This window comes from Danio rerio, chromosome 17 (assembly GCF_052040795.2).
Source record: "Danio rerio strain M-AB ecotype USA chromosome 17, GRCz13ab, whole genome shotgun sequence".
Taxonomy (NCBI): Eukaryota; Metazoa; Chordata; class Actinopteri; order Cypriniformes; family Danionidae; genus Danio; species Danio rerio.
The window spans coordinates 3853146-3875000 of NC_141037.1; the positions used below are offsets into that span (position 1 = coordinate 3853146).

Sequence of the window (21855 nt, forward strand, 5' to 3'; positions counted from 1 at the left end):
TAGATAGACGCGCGCGCGTCTGCTTCAGTGAACAGAACCTGCAGGTTGTGACGAACAGGTAATAAAACAGTAAACAACATTCAGTTTGTGGAACAGAGTGATCGTTCAGGAGCCGCGTGGGAAGTATGAACAGCATTTAGCAGTGGAAATGAAACCGAAAGCGTGCACATTATTTAAACAACCATATCGCATTTTAGAGTTATGATTACGACGAGCATGAACTCTTTTGAGTACAGAGGTACACAAAAATGCACGTCAACATGATACACTTGATAGCGCCGACCTCAGCGACGCCGAAGAAATAGTAAACCTGCCTAAACTGCTGAAAAGAGCCACGACTGTCCTGTGTAATGAAAAGACGGCCACCCTGTCACTCATCATGCCCAACATGAAGACAGCCATCCATAAAAACCTCTCAGACAGATACACATCAGTTCAGGATTATCTTATAGAACTGCTGATTACCTGGAAATGTAGATTGCACACACAAAAACGCCAGTGACCAAGCAAAGCCTTAAGCTCTTACTGTTAAATTCAATTGAATTGAATCATTTCAATAATATTTTATAAGAAGTTTTTAAATTGTTTTATTTTCCAGAGACAGGCCTGTTTAATTTATTTTCTTAAAGAAGGTTCAGTTTAACAAGTTGAAACAAAAGAAATACATAAAAAATTGTTTTACTTGGTAATTAATTTTTTTTAATAAAATTTGCATTTCAGTTTAATTTTCAATTTTTATTCCAAATATCGTGATACATATCGAATCCTGAACATTATATCGTGATACACATTGTATCGTGAGCTGAGTGTATCATTACACCCCTATATAGCAGTGTTTTGTTCAAGAGACAATCCAAAACAAATATTTCTTAAGGGGGCTGATAATATTGGCCCTAAAATGGTTTTAAAAAAAAATTAAAAACTGCTTTTATTCTAGCCGAAATAAAACAAATAAGACTTTCTCTAGAGGAAAAAATATTATAGGAAATGTTGTGAAAAATTCCTGAATCTGTTCAACATCATTTAGGAAATATTAGAAAAAGAACAACACAGGAGGGCAAATAAATATGATTTCGACTGCATAAGCAGTGTGGCATTTTATTTATCATCTGCTATATTTATTACACTTCCAGTCGTCATATTGGCTAAATTTATTCTAATATCTATTAATTTTGTGACTAGAAATAGTTTTGATCACAGTGCATTATATTAATTATTAATATTTTTTGTTCTTGGCAGTCTCTTGTTATGGTGGAGAAGCTTTATACCTTAAAAACAAAGAGATGATTCACATTTTTACCAAAGCCAGATTGCTCCATTCTTAGCTTTTCCCCTCATATTTATGCCATGCATTTTCGGTCAAAATGTAATTTCAGGAGTGACAGAAGAAAAAACATGAATATTTTTTAAGTGCGTGTTTTATCTTAGATAGATTTGGTTAAGAATTGTTTCCCTTTTTTAAAGATTTTAATTTAGATAAAAAAAAAAACTTTCATGTATTTTTATGTTTCATTAAAGGTGATACATTGACGGTTTAAAATCGTATATTTGTGTGTGTTCACGAGTAAAAAAAAATACACTTTATTTATTAAGGATTTTAATTTTGTGATTAATGATTTTAACATTATCGATGATTTTAACAATAATTAGTAAAAACATTCATAAACTATTGTGCTACTAAAAACATTAATTCATGATTATTTGCAAAATCAGGTACCAATTTTTTTACGTTAGATGTAGTGCACAGCAGGAAGTTGAAATTTATATTGTTATTGTTATACATTCATCATTTATTAACATTTATTTACACTAACATATTTTAATATTATTTTTATTTAACACATTTGTACTTTTATCTTAATATCTTATTTTGCTTTTTGTAATTAGAATTATTAGATTATTTTAATCTACTTGTTTTGTTAATATAAATGTGTTCATTTTTAAAATATTTATTTAAACTTGTTGCTTTTACATTAATTCAATGATTTATTAGTTTTAATATTGTTTTCACTTTTTTCATGTCTCCCTGGACCTCAAACTCCTCTGCTATAACACACACATGCGATGCTGCAGATCTGCCACCAGAGGTCGATGTGAGTCAACTGTGATCAGCAAGCATATTGCATGTGTTCAGAAATTAATTGAAACTTGGAGCACAAATATTACTCTGTGTTCCTTTCTCTTACTTTTTAAAGTGAGGTGGTCGGATGTAGCTGTATTGAGGTGCTTTAAGAAAAGTGCTTTTGCAACTGTTTATTCTCTGTATATTATCTTCCAGAAAAAGACAAAAAAAAATTATTTGGATTAGTTTATTACAATATAAAACAGGCAAATATTGGAGAGCATCTTTTTCTTGCAGCAGCACAGCAAAGAATGCATTGAAAATTAATGTAAAGCACAGGGAAATTATTGTTTTTGACTTTATTATTATTTGCACCTTAATGCAAATAAGGGTCTGGGACCCTCCAGTCCCCCTCAATGTGAACACTGCCTGTAGCTATCAGATTAGTCATGTACTGTATATTATCTAATACCCCTACATTTTAAAGGTATTAGTAGTTTCTGTGGCATTATCACGGCTAATACTTTATCTAATGTTAAACCTTTATTAGGCATTGTGAGAAGCGCTGGTGTTGAATTGGGTATTGCACTGGATGCACCACGATATGCCGTGACCGAATTGTAACTGTTTTCTATGAAGCTCGCACAATGTGCGATACGCCGCCATTCGTTGACTTGCGTTGTTTAGCAGTGTATACAAAACAATGTTAAGATCGCTTGACGTGAAATAAATAAACCAGTAGAGATGTGCTGTTGTTGATAGCGTGTGCTACCGTCACAGTAGATTTCTATCGTAATACACCATAACTTAGTGTGAAGAGCATGTTAACTCTTAAAGGGACATTGCTTGCAAGCAGTGTTGGGATCACAAAGCTGATAGCTGTAACGGAAATTAGAGCGCAACGGCCTGCTTATATTGGTGATTGAAGAGGTGGTCTCGTTACGCTTTCAAATAAGCCCCGGAGCGGTTTGTTTGTGGTGAGAACATGATCCGAACTAAAACAGACCCCACCACAAAAAGTACTGCGCCTTTTGGGACTAATCCAGCGGCAGTAGGCTGATGCATTATGGGATGTGGAGAAAAAAAATTTGATGACAACACTTTACCAAAAATTTTAAACAGAGAGACATAGAGGGAAAACACATAACCTGATGGATCTTTGGTAATTTTGGTCCCACTTTATATTAAGTGTCCTTAACTACTATGTACTTGTATCAAAAATAAAGACAATGTACTTACTGTGTTTATAATGTATTTGAGAACACTTGTGGTGCTCTTAAGTTGGGATAGGGGTTGGGTTATGAACAGGTTTGGTGGTATGGGTAGGTTTAAGGGTGGGTTACGGTGTAAGGGACGGTCAGCAGTGTATTTACAAATGTAATTACAGAAGTTAAATACAGGTGTAGTTACGTTCAGGTATTTTTTCAAGCATAAGTACACAGTAAATACATGTATTTACACGATAAGTACATTGTAACAAACTATTCTTGTGTAAGTGCATATTAGTTAAGGCCACTTAATATAAAGTGGGACCGTAATATTTCATAAAAGACGATGTTGCAGTTTAGCTAAATTAATTCACGCCTCCTCCTGAAATTACTAGCGATGCACCTTCGCCCTTTGCGATGGATTAAAACATTGTTTTCCAGCTGTCATTCTCGAAATGTATAGTTTGTCTAAAGCAGGGGTGTCAAACTCAATCCCTGGAGTGCCGAAGCCCTGCACAGTTTAGTTCCAACCCTGCTCCAACACACTTACCTGTAGGTTTCAAACAAGCCTGAAGGACTCAATTAGTTTGATCAGGTGTGTTTAATTAGGGTTGGAACCAAACTGTGCAGAGCTGCGGCCCTTTTGGAGCTGAGTTTGACACCTGTGCTCTAAAGTGATGCATATAAACTATATAGTATATTATGAGCAGGGATACAATCAGCCAGTGCAGTCGTAGCTCCATAGTCAAAAGCCATATTTTGTGTCTGCCGGTTTGTTTACTTGCGGGAGTTCATATGCATTTTCCTGCACGTGAATTCTGACCAATCGAAAAGCAGTTTAGGAAATATGTTCAGCAACATCTGGCCAATGAGTGATGTGTATTTTGTCACATGATTGCATTTTGGTGGTGTGAAAAGGACCCAAATATGGCAGAAAATGCTACAGTGTATCAAGCAAACTACAGATGTGAAAGCACCCTTAGGGCGTACTCGCACTATATACAGTTGTTTTGAACCGGGCCAAAGCATGCTTGTCCCCCCCTCCCGTCTACCCCGACGGCCCGCACTCACATTACATTCAGGCCTGGGCACGATTACGTCATCGATGCTTTGCTGTTCAGTAAGCACTCTCGCTCAGCACAGTGGAGATTTTTTGAGTTTTATCACTTTAGTCGTTTGATATGCGGTGACACGCAGTCAGATATTTCGCCGAACAGATCAGCCACATTTGACGCTCATAAACAATCATAAAGGTCTCGTGCTGCAGGAATTAGGAGGTTTGCTTAAGGTGCACAGTTGTCATGCAGTGAGGGGTTTGCGTCTTTAACCACTTAAACTCTGCCGACCCGGGTCCGTGATGTCATCGACTTTCGCTTTCAGATTTAAAGGGCTAGCATTGCACCAGACCCCCGTAAGTGGTTTCGTTTAAAAGTGTAGAATCTATATTTTATGCACATATGCATCACTTTGTTTTTTATTCTACTGTATAAAAGTTATTTACACTTAAATACACAGTATTTTGGATACCCGAGCTGGGTATTTTACATTGGTTCATTTTCATATTTTTTTATATGACACATGTACAAGTTATAACTCAAATGAAAGCTCTTGCCGGTGCTCATACGGTTCTAGCATTCTTTTTACTGAATTATATTCACATATCAAACAGTTGTCGAATGAATCGCGGTGTTTCCATGGTGCAGAAGTGAAAACAATACATTTATGATCAATAAGCAGCCCCAGATAGCACAGACAGCTGTCATCTCTTACCTTATGCTGTGTGCTTCAGGGTCATTCTCCTCTGTTTTTGAGGTGATGTGCATAAGTAATCCTTTTATATGTCTGACGTGGTCCAAACACAGTGAATTATGTTTGATCAAACAAAAGAATAGTGAAATATATGAAAACAATGATCGCTCCCTGTGGCTTGTACAGCACCTCTCATCAGTTGGAATACAATAACTTCTGCATAGATTATGGTGGAGACATTTTTCTTTTTTCCTATGATTACAGACATGGAGCCACCAAAATTAATTACAGCACGCTAGACCACACAGAACCTAAAAGATACACTTTCAAATTTGAGTTTATAAAAAACAATACAAAAAGCGCCTCTTTTTTTAGGTGTTTATTATAACACAGACGACATATACAGATATTTCAAACACTTTCAATAGTGTTTTATAAAAATTCAAAGGGTTTTCTTTAAAATTATACAAAATTTTTGCATTTACACCTCTGCATGTGGATTTAGGAAGCTTTTAAATTTGGGTAGGCAAAATCCAGGCGGATATCCCCAAATAGCAGCAGAGTTTGTTGTTTATTAAGTGGTTAATAAACTGCGACAGTTTGCGTTCACTTTACAGTAAGATTGATTAATTAATCCATATGAAACGGTGCCTTAAAACTCGCATTTTGCATTCAGTTTCGGGCTTTGGCGCGTTTTGCACTCACACACAAGCGTACCGCGCCAAAGCCCAAGTGAACCGCGCTCTGGCACACCTCTTCCTACCGGGCCAGGGCCGGCCATTCTCAAACGAGCTGGGAAACGGGCCTGGGCACGGTTCAGAAAGCATAGTGTGAGTAGGTCCTTAGACAATCGCAAAAATGAGCACACTGCCACATTGAAGAATAAGGTCAATACACTGAATGCATTAATGCAGGCTGAACAAACAGTGACAGAAAACACTTTTAATAACCTAAGAAATAGGGATGTAACGGTATCAGAATTTCACGGTACGGTAATACCTCAGTATGAATGTCACGGTACGGTATTTATTGAATCATTTACAGGAAAAAACAAAACTTATGAAAATACTCCAAAAAAGTGCCAAAAGTGTCAATATCTTACAAATTAGTCATCTATCTGTAAGCTTTGAAACAGGAACTTCAATTTTAATAACAAAAAATTATTAAACCATGTAAAAAAATTAAGTTTCAATTTAGTATTGTTGAAAACTCATCACATTCAACATTTAATCACTCACTCACTTAGATAGAGATGGGTTTAAAGGAAAATTATCATATAAATATAATCTGGTAAAAGCTGGGATCTCTGGGTATTTACAATGTCCCCTGCAACAGAAAAAAACCCTCTCCTTTGGGACTGAGGTTTCTGGGACAAGAGAGATATGACTTGGCCCAGGTTGACAGCAGTGGGTAACGTTGTGCATTGTCTTTCCCCCACTTGAGAGGACAAACCATGAGTGAGATAGAGGTCTCATGTCTGCATCAATCTGAACAGTGTGCTGACAACACTGCTATTCAGTATGCGCGCGACAACACAGCTGATAAGAACTTGCGCGACAACACCGCTATTCAGTACGCGCGCGGCGACAACACCTGCTTTAGAGTTTTCCAGCTCTTTTTCATCCCCGCTTCTAGCAGCACACTCCATTTCCGCATTACTGGATCTGTAGCGACAACAGACCGCAAGGGATGATGGACAAGCATGGGCTGATGGGAATTGTAGTTTCCGCTACCTCCCGTTCGCTTCATTCGCCTGAGCAAATTTTCTCAGAAGACCTATAGTTTTACCGAGTCATGCGACTTCGGTAATATCGAAAAAAATTAATATTGCGGTATGACGGTATTTACAATACCGTTACATCCCTACTAAGAAAGCATTTAGGTGCCTCCACAACTTCTTCCGTCATCAAAATGTTTTCATACATGCAATTTGAATGACGCAGGAAAAGTTGATCATGGATCATTACACCCCTAATATGTGTGTGTGTTTGTGTGTGTGTGTGTGTGTGTGTGTGTGTACACATGTATGTGCAAGTCACGAAAGTTTAAATATTCCATAAATTTTAAATATATATCTGTATAATATTTTAAATTCAGTTGATGCTTTTTACATGTTTTATGTTTAGAGAAATAAGCTCATTATTATGGTAAAAAAATACCCCTGAAAAGTTCCATGGGGCAAATTTTACTTACTGTACAAATGCTTTCCAGAGCTGGCAGTGCAGATTTTATTTTTAAGGGTGGAGGTTTTGTTTAAAAAGCTATGATGAATTTATACCACTCATTTAAGAAAAAATATATGCTTTTTTTTTTGAGGGAATGCTGACAGATTGTAGTACAGCCGCCCACTGCTCTGTTACAAACCACAGTCTTCTGAAAAACACGTCTGCCCATCGAGGCATCACTGGAAAAACATCATTACAGAGAGGGTTATTCATAGACAAAGAGGAGCGGGTTAAAGAGTCATTACTGGAAAGTCTGGCGCGCTTTCCTTAATTTGACCAACTACTCATTTTCTTACCCTGGAAACAGACAGTTTGCAAACATCAACTGTCTGTCCGATTTCAACATGCATTGGACAGGCAAAAAGTGGCATGGTGTTATAACTGCTTTCAGGGGTCATTCACACACAAAATAAAACATTCATTTATTTGTTTTCTTTTCGGCTTGGTTCCTTTATTCATCATGGATCGCCACAGTGAAATGAACTGACAACTTATCCCGCATATGTTTTACATAGGGAACACCCTTCCAGCTACAAGCCACTATGAAACGGCCACACACACTCATTCACACTCATACACTACGGACAATTTAGTTCATCAGTTCCCCTGTAGCGCATGTGTTTGGACTGTGAGGGAAAACCGAGCACTCTGAGGAAACCCACACCAATACAGGGAGAACATGCAAACTCCACACAGAAATGACAACTGGCCCAGACGGGACTCGAACCAGCGACCTTATTGCTGTGCAGCGACAGTGCTAACCACTGAGCCACCGTGTCACCCCAGAAGCATGGGCTTAAATCTGATTTATCAGTAAGGGGGGACAATAAATATAAAATTTCTTTTAAGCATTTTTTTGAAGGGGACACAAATAATACATGTTTTGAAGGGGACACAAATAATACAGCCGAGTTGTACTAATAAAGAAATGTTTGGTTTCATCATCATTATTATTATAGCATGGAGACTACGTCATTATGATAATTTTCAAAGTTTTTCTCAGGTTCAATGAAAGGAAATTTTTCTTTAAAACTATTTATTGCATTGTTTGTTGTGTTGTTTACAGTCAATAGTCTGACTCCTGAAGCAGAATAAATGCAGGAAAAGACATTTTCCATACTCATAATAACTGACTTTACATTACACTGATCATATTGTAAATCAGTGAGCCTGTGAAGTTTATCTGCTGAACAGCCACAACTTCAAAAACATTTTAAAAAATTGTTCACCCTCCAAAAGAATTGTCATTATCCCTTCAATAAAAGCACAAGAGCCTTACCTGACACTGTACATCTGAGTCTGACTGACCCTGCTCTGCCTGATCCTCAGTCAGTTCTTTCTCCTTTGCCTGTGATTAATATTGTGACATTAGTATTTTCATAAGCACTCATTCTTTAAGCCAAATTGCTTAATATGTAAACTTTTTGTACTTGACGTTTAGCTGCACTGACAAATGATCTTAAGTCCATTTTCTCTGTCATTTAATCCAATGCATGACACTGCAATGCAAGTTTATTTATGCTGTAGAACATTTCATACACAATGCTAATTCAAAGTGCTTTACATAAAGAATGCAAAACTCATAAAAGTAATCACAACAATATAAACAAGGAATTAAAAAAGTTTATCGTATTAATTTTAAATCAATTGAGTAGCTTCACAGAATTGAAACTGGTTGTATAAAAATGCGTGAAAATCATTTCACCTTATACCCTGCTGATTAAAATGTACACGAGTGCTGTTTTATGTTAATGGTGCTTCTAAGTGTGCGTTAAATTATTTACTATTCATGGACTATAAATTAAAAATGTAAGAAGACGCTACATTAATAATATTCACCTATTACATGCGGAGTGAAATGTCTGTAAATCCTGAGTGTACAGCAGGTGGCGCCACAAGCAAAGCTCATACTGCACTGAGAGAATGCGTTCAGTCTGTGCATGTGTTTGAAAACGTAACGTTCTGTAGTGCATTTAGTGATTGTTTAAGGCAGGGGTCACCAATCTCGGTCCTGGAGGGCCGGTGTCCCTGCAGGGTTTATCTCTAATTTGCCTCAACACACCTGCCTGGATGATTTAAGTATACCTAGTAAGAGTTTGATTAGCTTGTTCAGGTGTGTTTGATTAGGGTTGGAGATGAAATCTGCAGGACACCGGCCCTCCAGGAACAAGTTTGGTAACCAGTGGTTTAAGGCCATTTGGTGATTTCAGTCATCATACAGTAGACATCTTCACCTTCTCATCCATCTAAACAGTCTCAGTGATGATTTTGCGTCTTTTTGACACTTTTAATTAGGGGTGTCAAAATTAATTTTTTTTTCGGTGCACCGCGATGCAGACGTGGACAATTCGGTATCAGTTCAGTAATAATCATAACCGGTTATTATGTACTGACATCATTTATCTCCTATGTGCTCTGTCACGAGGGAGGTGACCGCTGGTATTTACAACACTCAGGAGCCAACTCAGGGCCGGCCCGTGGCATAGGCAGTTTAGGCAAATGATAAGGGCGCTGTATATCCAGGGGGGTGCCAGAAATAAGCGCAGTTAAGTTGGTTTTGTTTTCGATATTTCTGACACACATTCAGTGATAGACGGCAATAACTCAAAAACCTCTTACCCTAAAAAGATCTAAAGTGTGTTTCCTACAAAAAGACAAAGCTGGTTATGTTTCACAGCTGCCTTTTTTCTTATCTTTTTCGCTCGATAATACAGCCACTGCTCCCTTTAAGCCCTCGCAATATGCGTTTAGCCGAGAGAGCTTGCGTGGAGCGGAGCTCTCAGTAAGGGACCGTCGGAAAAGTGCCCCCTTTTTTTTTTTTTTTCTTTCTTTTTCTTTTTGTGCTCTGCTCAGCGCGAGCTCTCCCGGCTTAACGCATATTGAGAGGGCTTAAGTGTGTGTGTGCGTGTGTCTGTGTGTTTGGTGGTGTCTATGTTTATGTATGTGTGTGAATGAGAGACAGTGTGGTGCTGTTTGTCTGTGTGTTTACACAGACAGCTTGTTATAGCCTCCCCCCAAAATATAACAATATGGAAAGCATCGTCAATGCACTGTGATGCACAGAGATATCGAATTGAACCGAATCGATGGCATGATAATCGTAACCAAACTGTGAGACCAGTTTATGTTCACACCTCTACTTTTAATGCTTCCACACTGTCATGTTTGCTGCATTTGATAAGAATGTCTCCAGGTTGGCCTTTATGCTGTTTTTTTTATGTGCTATTTGATTGGATCAGAATCATCGGGATTGATTCTTCTACTTAGCCAATGACCTCAGTGAGAAAAACAAGCCACAGTAATTTGATGTTGAGTAATTTGATGTTGAGCATTTAAACACAGTGGTCAATCAGCAGTATTCAAGAATTCACTGGACAAAACTCCAATGTTAGTGGCAAATGGACATTTTTTTCTTTCTTAAATTTTAATACTTGGAGGTACCAAAGTTGGGGTGAAGATGTTTTTGACATCCCCACCACAAAGCCATTTTAGATTTTTAACATCTCGAAATATAAAATGGCATGTACGTTTTTGTACGTAAGATTTTAAGTGTAATCAGTTTGACAGTAATTTACTATTATTCTTCCATTAATTTCAGGGTAATGATTTTTAACACCAGCATACAAAAAGTACTGAAAAAACACAGTGATTTTAGATTTTTTTTAATGCATTTCATAGCTTAAAATGAAAAATGCACAGTTCTTCAATGTGTCTTACCCCATATACACAGTAAACATATGTGCCAAGCAAGAAAAATGATCATTTCACTTTGTGCCTGAGAAAATGTTGTATTAACCATATGTTGTAAATTAGATAGAGTAGTAAAAAAGTATGTGCATTTGGACGCTTTACCCAAAACAAACAGAATTATTCGTTAAGGTCTTTACAGCGCATCCGGAAAGTATTGATAGTGCTTTACTTTTTCCACACTTTTTTATGTTACAGACTTATTCCAAAATGGATTAAATTGATTGATTTCCTCAACATTCTACACACAATCCCCATAATGACAATGTGAAAAAGTTTTAGAAATTATTGCAAATTTATTTTAAATAAAAAAAAAAACCTGTACATCAGTATTCACAGCCTTTGCTCAATGCTTTGTTGATGCACCTTTGGCAGCGATTACAGCCTCAAGTCTTTTTGAATATGATGCCACAAGCTTGGCACACCTGTCTTTTTTATTTTTTTGCCCATTCCTCTTTGCGTTCACCGAGTTGTTGTGGAGCCACTCCATTGATATTTTGGTTGTGTTCTTTGGGTCATTGTCCTGCTGGAAGATGAACCGTCGCCTCAGTCTGAAGTCAAGAGCATTCGGAAGCAGGTCAGGTTCATTCAGGATGTCTCTGTACATTTCTGCATTCATCTTTCCCTCTATCCTGACTAGTTTTTCAGTTCCTGCTGCTGAAACACATCCCCACAGCATGATGCCAACACCAACATGCTTCACTGTAGGGATGGTATTAGCCTGGTGATGAGCGCTGCCTGCTGTTCTCTAAACGTAACGCCTGGCATTCACTCCAAAGAGTTCAATTTGAGTCTCATCAGACCAGAGAATGTTGTTTCTTATAGTCCTTCAGATGCCTTTTGGCAAATTCCAGGCGGGGAGTGTCTTCCGTCTGGCAACTCTACCATACAGGCCTGATTAGTGGATTGCTGCACAGATGGTTGTCCTTCTGTAAGGTTCTCCTCTCTCCACAGAAGAACGCTGGAGCTCAGACAGAGTGACCATCGGGTTATTGATCACCTCCCTGACTAAGGCCATTCCCCCACGATCACTCAGCTTAGATGGTCGGCCAGCTCTAGGAAGAGTCCTGGTGGTTAAACATCTTCCACTTACGGATGATGGAGGCCGCTGTGCTCATTGGAACGTTCAGAGCAGCAGAAATGTTTCTGTAAGCTTCTCCAGCCTTGTGCCTCGAGACAATCCTGTCTCGGAGGTCTGCAGACAATTCCTTTGTCTTCATGCTTGGTTTGTGCTTTGACATGCACTGTCAACCCTGGGCCCTTATATAGACAGGTGTAGCCTTTACAAATCATGTCCAATCAGCTGAATTAACCACAGGTGAACTCCAATGAAGCTGCTGAAACATCTCAAGAATGATCAGTGGAAACAGAATATACCTGAGCTCAATTTAGAGCTTCACAACAAAGGCTGTGAATACTGATGTACATGTGATTTTACAGCTTTTTTATATGTAATGAATTTTCAACAATTTTCAAAAACTCTTCACATTGTCATACAGTATGGGGGATTGTGTGTAGAATGTTGAGGAAATCAATTAATTAAATTTATTTCGGAGTAAGGCTGTATCATAAACAAATGTGGAAAAAGTAAAGTGCTAAAAATACTTTCCGGATACACTGTAAGGTCACTGTGGTCTTTCTTCATCCTCATTTAAGCACGTTCATTCATTCAGCAGATACATTTGTCCAGAGGAAGTCAACTGAACATGCTCAAGTTTTGAGTGTAATTTTGCTACATTTGGCAGTATGTCAAGTCTTTCATTCACTTTAAAACTTACAAAAATTACTTAACACACATGGTTTTAGCATCTTGTGTAAAATACATAAAAAATGAAGTATAAAATGAAGCATAACTATATACAACTGCATACAGTACTGATGTTTTACCAGATATCATACATTTGAATTGTTTTGTACATATTAAATGTTTTAAAACAGACAATATTTCACAACATCTTCAAATTAGGATTAGCGCTGGCCAATAATTACTCGAGATTAATCGCATCTAAAATGAAAGTTTGTATTTATAATATACATGTGTATGTGCATGCATATATTTGAGAATGGTTATTTATATTTAGATATATAATAAATGTATATAATACAAATATTTTCTACGGGTATATAATTTGTTTTTAACCCTGGATTCATAAATAATGTACATTATGTAAAAACAAACTTTTCTTTTGAATGCGATTAATCATTGCCCAGCCTTAATTAGGGATTACTTCAACATTTGCAACTGTATATTGATATTATCAATTTTAAATGTGAAACAAACTTTCTGTAGAAGGCTGAAACTGTATTTTGGTGTTTAACATTTAGCTTTCTCTATTTACAACTTTGAAAAGTATGCTTTTACCATATACAGATAAAGTCAAAATGATTTGCCCTCGTTTGAATTTTTTTCTCCCAAATGATGTTGAACAGATTCAGGGATTTTTCACAGTATTTCCTATAACATTTTTTCTTCTAGAGAAAGGCTTATTTGTTTTATATACTGCTAGAGTAAAAGCAGTTCCTAATTTTTTAAAAACTATTATAAGGTCAATTTTATTAGCCCCCTTAAGCTATATTAGTTTTGGATTGTCTACAGAACAAACCACTGTTATACAGGGTGGGCCATTTATATGGATGCACCTTGGGAATTTCACAAGAAAAACAAAGTTGTGTTTGGTTTTAAACGTAACTTTATTTTTTCATGAGTTATTAACAAGTCCCCTCACATATAGACCTTTTTCATGGCTGCTGCATGGAGGGCGCCATAGCGACCAGCGTCTTCCGGTAGAATGCTAAAAACTTCGGTTTACAGCGTTTACAACTGGTAATTTGCGCTCAGAAAATGGGTTTCAATAACGTTTTTAATGGATAACAGAGTGTTTTTGTGACACACAACTTAGAAATGTGTCTGTTAAAGCCGTTATAATCTGTCACATGTGGGTCAAGCGCGTCAGAAATACGAGAAAAACATTCTTCTAGTTCACGTGTCTGCCGTCAGAAATACAGTGTGTGTGTGCGTTCCGGCCTGTCAGCTGTTAGCTCAGTGGCTCTTTAACACACACACACACACACACACACACACACACACACACACACACACACACACATGCAATACTTCGCTACATTATAGAGCAAACCGTATTATTAGCATGAAACTTATGCAAGTCGTGCAATTTTCAAAAATGAGCAATAAAAGTCTGTTATTGATCCTCTGCTGCTGATTTGCTGTTCATTCTAATCGCAAGCCGTTTGGGTTTTATTTTGTGTGTTGTTTTTACCACGGTTTGTGTTTTTCTGTCATTTCGAAATGACACTAGCCTATATTTTCACTTTGTCACAGTTAGGGTTGTAACGGTATGAATTTTTTACGGTATGATAATCGTCTAAAACAATACCACGGTTTGACGGTTTCGCGGTATACGGTATTAAATAGTAATTCTCATAGCAAAGACCCTGAAAAGAATAAGAACACGTTTTCTGACTGAACAAAGGTTTTATTTCAACAAACTTTTGAAAGAACCATTTTAATAGAACTATAGAAGTCTTTATAAAAATAAACGGAAAAATCTCCCATTTTAATAAATTAAATTAGAAGGAATAAACAAGCAGGGTCTTTTAAGATTAGACAAAAAAAAACTTAAACTGTCATTCCTTATAAGCAGGATAAATGGGAAACCAAAAGTGCAATACCAAGTTTATGGCTGTAAACATGTATTTAAAGCGTTGTTTTGTTCAGTCTAGGTTGTGATGAAGAAATGTAAGTATGTTGAGATTTTCAGGACTTAATCTTGACCGCTGAGGTGGGTGAATGTGTCCACTTGTACAATGAACAAATAAAAAAATAAGAAAACAATAAATAATGTGTCAAAGTCCAAATAAACATGGTGCAAATCCTCAGTAAAAAAAATAGATATAAATATTTACTATACTATAAATAGTTACATAACGAAACTAGATTCAATATGGAACATCCTTAGGTTTTATGTGCCAGCATGGATATGGTTGTCTGTGGATATGGATTTGGATATGGTTGTCTGCAATGCAGACAAACAGCAGCACCTTCATTTGCGTCTTTTGAAAACAGCAAGAGCAGCAGTTCGTCTTTGCTGTGTCACTGTTTTGTCATGTTTCTGTGCTGCTGTGCATGCAAAAGTACTTAGTATGAGAATTATTTCATGCAAAACTTTTTTTTTTTGCGTTTTATTTAGCCGCACATAAATGTATGCCTATCTCTCATTCCGTGTTGTTCAAAAAGCTCATTGTTAGTCCACAAACAAAAGCGAAACCTATGCTTATTGGTTGTGATATAGCGAGTTTGAACCAATCTGGGCATGGAGGAGGGACAATGCATCAATGTATCATGTCTGGTTTGTCCGGAGACACAGTGACGAGCGTTTCTTTGTCAAATCAGCGTTGTCAAATTTTGATGACGTAACCGCACTGATTCCGGAGCCTCTGAAAGTCTGCGAATGTTATGTGATACAGCAAAAAAAAAAAAAAAAAGCTGAGATTCTCTTCTTTATGCCAATCTTTGAATTGTATGAATCAGATCAGCGGATCAAAAGTTATTAAACATTTAAGAGCAATACTTATTTTTAGCCGCGGGCGGCTGTCTCGGTCTTTAAGGGTTAAAACCGTTGATATGCAATTGTTCATGGTATGATAATCGTGCACGTTCAAATCGTGGTAAACCGTCATACCGGTATATTGTTACAACCCTAGTCACAGTTATTAAATCAGTGTGTCAGCGGCACAGTACAGGCTACGTGTGTGTGTCAAACATTTTGGTGAGCTACATTAGTTTGGGCTGGTTATATATTTGAAATAAAGAGAAAATGTTGACTTTAGCGATGACGAGGCTTTATTTAAACGGCAGAAGATGCCGTCTGACAACGAGGGGAAAACGCCTCACAGCAGCTGTTTTCCATCCTATTAGATGGCATTTCTTTAAATGATCAGTCCAGGAGATGCTGCTGATGGACAACAGTATTAGTTCAAAGAGGATAAAAGCAGGTAAAATAGAGTAAAACTATCGTTTCAAATCTGTCCAAATGTGACTGTTTACACGCATTAGCTGCCGACTGGAAGTTCTTAGCATTCTCCTTGCGCATACACGCAAAGCATCATGGGTAATTTTGCGTTCCAAGAAAAAGGTCTATACTAATGTGCCACGACCAGGACATTATTATCACCAACCATTCTCCTTTTATTAAGATGTATCCATATAAATGGCCCACCCTGTACAATATCTTGCCTAATTACCCTAACTACCTTGCCTAATTAACCTAGTTAAGCCTTTAAATGTCACTTTAAGCTGAATACTAGTATCTTGAAAAATATCTAGTTAAATATTACGTGCTGTCATCATGGCAAGACATGAGTTATTAAATCTAATATGTTTAGAAATATGTAAAATCTTCTTTCTGTTAAACAGAAATCGAGGAAAAATTATACAGAGGGCTAATAATTCAACAGGGCTAATATTTCTGACCTCAACTGTACATTAAATCTGATCCATTGATTATATATAAGCCATAATTTTAGTTTGATCCAATGAGGATTTTATTTCTAATGCTCTCAATAAGTTGTGAATGTCTTCAAGGTGGACGAGAGCTGCGATCTCGTAGAACCGCTTGTCGAATCCGCTTTCTTCTCATTAAGTTGCTTCATCAGCTCTTTGACCTTCTTCCTGAAGTTCTTGCCCACGATTACGTAGAGAATCGGGTTCAAAACGCTGTTGCTCAAAGCCAAGTAGGTGAAAATCTGATTGGAAATATCAAGACCTGCTTCAAATGTGCATCCGCTAAAGACACCGAATCGCATCAGAACATCCATGAGTGTCACCAGATGAAACGGCACCCAACATAAGAGAAACACCATCAGGACCACCAACACCAGAATCGTAGCTTTTCTTTCAGTGTTTTCAGCGTTAAAGCGATCGACCACTTGCTCATGCAAAGCTCGGATGATTTTAAGCGTGCAATACGAGATCACCAAAATCGGTATGATGAAGCCGATTATCATGAGGAGAATGTCACAGATTAAACCGATGTTTGGATTTGGATAATCCAGAATGCAAGCTGTGATGTTTAGTTCTGGGATGAATTTAATATCACGGAAATGAAGCGTTGGGATGTTGAGTATTAATCCGAAGCACCAGACGGCGATGCAGTTGAGTTTTGCATATCGTGGTCGTCTCATTCTACCGCGCGATAGTGCATGAACGAGTGCAACATAGCGATCAGTGCTGACCAAAACCAGGAAGTAAATACTGCATAACATGTTCATTTTGATGCCTGTGTTGACCAATCGACACATCGCTGATCCGAATTCCCAGTTAAACTCATTGGCGATGTTGATCGCCCAGAACGGCAAACATGAAACCAGTAGGAGGTCGGCAGCTGCCAGATTTCCCAGGTAGATTTCGGCTACTGTACATGCTTTCTTATGCAGACTGAAGACCAGCAGGACGAAGATGTTTCCGATGATCCCAAGAACGCAGATGATGAACATGTAAGCAGGTTGCATTACGTACAGCCAGTCCCACACTTCCCAATGTGGACACTGGGTGGCGTTGGTGAGGTTGTTTGTAGAGGGAATCGTAGAGAGGATTGATGATGATGTTGTTAGCTGTATCTCGGGATCCATGTTTCTGTGGATGGAGGAGAAGAGATGTTCAAATCTACTCACCATAATAGTTTACGAATGATACTGAATTTTCAGCATCATAATATGTTGGTGGTAGCTACTTAACAGATAATAAATATGCAGCCCAGGCTCATTTGAAATATTTGCCTTCTTTTTTTTTTAAACATATACGTTGCTCCAGAGTACTGTCATTGCACGTTTAAGATGACAAATCCACTAGAGGGTGCTGTCTAAATTTTTTGTACTTTGAAAGTCATTATTTAGGGTATGTTTTACGCTACATTTCAAATGACAAATCCACAAGTCCACAAATCCACAAATCCGCTGTTTAATTTTTTTCCGAATTTGAAATACATTATATAGGGGAGTTGTTCTCAAACTTTGGTACATGTACCACTAGTGGTGAGCAGGCTTCCTTCTAGTGGTACGCGGAGGAATCGATGAATAATAAAAGTTTAAAAAATGAACACGCTTTTAACACTTTGACGTGTATAACACCGATGTGATCAGTAAATTGATTTTAATAGTCAAAACCTTTTATTTTATTTGCAATTGTCTAATGTATTCTATCATTTGAAGCTAATTTTCTCCCCATATTTGTAACGGGTGTTGGGCGTATCCCACATTTTTTTTTGTCCCAATGTTGACGAGTATAGTTGAATGACTTGCTTTTCTGACATAAATAGCCTAACGTTAGAGCTGCACGATTCTGGCTAAAATGAGAATCGCGATTTTTTTTTGCTTAAAATAAAGATCACGATTTTCTCACGATTCTGTAGATGTAAAATAAAGGTATGGTAAAAACACATGGCAAAACATCAATAATAATATTATGTGCAGGTCTACTGGTTTCTATAAATAATTCTATTCTACTTATAATAATTCTGATGTTGAATTGTTATGTTTGAGATATATGCTTGCAATCTGTCATATTAGACGATTTAATTCACTGGTGAAATCAGACATTTGCCATTATCAGATTATATTCAACAATATATAGGCTAGAGTAGTTATACAGACACTGTAAACATTTATTTTCATGCACAACTGTGGGTTCACTATGAAAGAAAAAACATCAAATGCTTGCCGTAATCATAACTCTTAAATGCGATATGATCATTTAAATGAAGTGCACACTTTCGGTTTCATTCTGACTGCTACGTGCTTGTTCATACTTTGCGCGCGGCTCCCAAACGATCACTCTGTGCCACAAACTGAATATTATTTACAACTGTATTACCTGTTACTCGCAACATATGCAGGTTCTGTTCACTAAAGTAGACACGTGCACGACTATCATTAAAGGTGCAGTAGGTGATTGTCTTCAGAAACATTTTTGGTTGTTCTGTTTGAAAGTCTCTTCACAGTCCAACAGTAATGATTACAGTAAATGATCTAAATGTGTTTATATGTATTTTTATATTCAGGGTAAAGCATTAAACTAAAAAATGTTCATCCAATTAAACAGAGTCAGATCGTCATCTCCCTTAATTCCGATAAGCAGGTCAGACTGTCTGTTAACAAATTCCGAGTAGATTCCGACTTCTGCGCATCTGTTCACGCAGATCCGCCATTAGCGCGTGTCTGTCTGCTTTACAAACGCATGTGCTCCGAGCGAGCTGCGGGCCGCTCGCAGATGCCGAGTCAGAGCTGGAGGCGCCGAAGGACAGCCGAGCTCGGGCCGATTACTGTAAAGCCAGGCACGGGTATAATTCGCCCTAAAAGCGGCCGCGTGGTCACGAGACGGACCGGGAGAAATCAAATGCTGAATTGAAACTTTAAAACCTGAATCAGTATTGGAGTTACTTTAGCACGCTGGAGGAAGGACGACACCATGGCTGAAGTATTACTGTTAGACAGGTAATGTTCTGTTTTAAAACTATTTTATGTTAGATTGTGTTCTGTTATTAATGACTTATATGCACAGACGTGTTGATCAGCCACTGAAATCTCCCGGTGAAAGATTGATGTGATTATTTTCAGTTTCATAAGGTCCTTTTACAGCATCGATAATGTAGATTTTATATTTAGTTTAACAACAAAACACCAGTAAATAGCGCTATTCCGCCTAACCTGCTTTACTGAGCTGAAGTTGCTTTTATATTCACATTGGGTCATTTTTGAACACTGACAGCCCTCATATACTGTTTACCGCTACTCTGAATATTCCCTCTGAAATAGCATGTAAGTGTGGCTAAGTATTTCATGTAATTCCTGCACGGCGCTGGCACTAACTAACTGACGAACGACATGAACTAGTGGGTTGTCTGTCGGCTGTTGTGACGCGGTGCGCGCGATCACGATTTCAGGGGGTGTGGCTTTGAATCACAGTTAGATAATATGCTAAGCGGTTAGCATTTAGGCAGATCACCTACTGCACCTTTAAGTAGAGCGCGCGCACCCTCTCTGTGATAAAAGCTCACGTCACGTGTGATTTACCGGCCGCGAAAACATCATTAAATGAAGACATAAATGACATTTTTTGGTGAATTATACCTTATAAATACAGTATGTGACTCATTCAACATCATTTGGAGGTGTCAATGTCACTGAGCAACGTGTGTGAAACAATGAAAAGACTCGTGCAGCCGCCTTTTCTTCTCTCCTGAACTTGAAAATATGATTGACAAAATCGTAGAAATGCTGGATTAAGATCGTCTAGGGGGTCGCGATCTTTTAACGATTAATTGTGCAGCTCTACCTAACGTGCAGTAAGCAGATGTCATTAAAGATTCTCATTAAATATGTAAATCCAATACATATATCTAAAATACAAGTTAATTTTTTAGATTTTTTTTAGATTTTTAGAAGTCATGTATACTTGAATCATATATAAAAAAATAGCAAAGCGAGCTTATATACGAATATGATGGCATATAGCTTATATTTATGAGGTCCAGGTTTTGATGAATAGGCTATTTTTTGATAATACTTTACAGCAGTTTTGTTTTTACTTTTTAATTAACATTTTAAAGCACATTTTAATTTAGATGGTGACATTTTATTTCTTTTACCTGTAAGCAGTGGTAATATTCAAACAATTTATAATGTTTAAAGTGGCTGACAATAAACAGGCCTACTACGCTACTGTATTTTAATACTGGCCATTATGGTGGTCCTTAGAGAGACAATTTTTTTTCTGCGGTGGTACTTGGTGAAAAAAGGTTGAGAACCACTGCTCTAGTGGATTTGTCATCTGAAATGTGCAATAAAAGTACTCAAAATAATGTATTTTAAATTCGGAAAAAATGTAAACAGCGCCTTTTAGTGAATTTGGAATCTGAAACGTACAATAAAATGTACCCTAAGTAACATTTCAGATATGCAAAAATGTTGACAGCATGCTCAACTGCATTCATCAGTTGAAACATGCAGTAAAACGTACCCTAAATAATGTATTAAAAAATGCAGACAGCACCCTCTAGTGGATTTGTCATCTGAAATGTGCAATAAAAGGTACCCTAAATAATGTATTTCAAATTTGAAAACGTGTAAACAGCGCCCTCTTGTGGATTTGTCATTTGAAACGTAGAGTAAAATATACCCTAAATCAGTGTTTCTCAAACTTTTTTCACCAAGTACCACCTAAGAAAAAAAAAAGTCTCTCCAATTATCACCTTAATGGCCAGTATTAAAATACAGTAGCGTAGTAGGCCTTATTATTGTCAGCCACTCTTAACATCATGAATAGTTTGAATGTCAACACTGATTACAGCTAAAAAGAAATAAAATGTCAACGTTTAAATTAAAATGTGCTTTAAAATGTTAATTAAAAATGGCACTGTTCTTAAAGTAAAAGCAAAACTGCTGTACTTAAATGTAAAGTATTGTCAACAAAATCTGTATCTGTAAAATTGTAATGATATTTGGGAATAGTAATGCTGTTTCTACATTTTTGGCTAAAACAAATGCAGAAAGTGTCATTCGGTATTTAATAGTTCAGTTGAAAATTCACCCAAAATTAAAAGTCTTTCAGCATTTACTCTGATAACCCATAAACCCAGCTTTCATTGTATGTATAAACAGCAGTGTTTTATGATCCATATTAAAAAGTGAGTCACTCAGGTTTGGAGCGAGTTGCGAGTGAGTAACTGCTGGAATTCTGGAAGTCTCATCCTGAAGCATCAGAGCATCATATAGTTGCATAATATTTCCAGTGTGATCAGGAAAACTGTGTGTGTGTGTGTGTGTGTGTGTGTGTGTGTGTGTGTGTGTG

The 21855-nt window shown here is 37.3% G+C and overlaps 2 protein-coding genes across 4 annotated transcripts in view; one reads left to right on the plus strand and one right to left on the minus strand.

Moving 5' to 3' along the window:
* zgc:136872 overlaps nucleotides 1-21855 on the plus strand; it is a 413995-nt gene that overhangs the window by 59075 nt on the left and 333065 nt on the right. The window lies entirely within an intron of this gene.
* The window catches only part of bdkrb2 (bradykinin receptor B2), an 8342-nt gene continuing 2264 nt past the window's right edge, over nucleotides 15778-21855 (minus strand). The window contains exon 2 of the mRNA XM_087290085.1: nucleotides 15778-17643. Within this exon, the coding sequence (XP_087146211.1) occupies nucleotides 16569-17639 (1071 nt within the window). The 5' untranslated portion in view covers nucleotides 17640-17643 and the 3' untranslated portion in view covers nucleotides 15778-16568. The remainder of the gene's footprint in view (nucleotides 17644-21855) is intronic.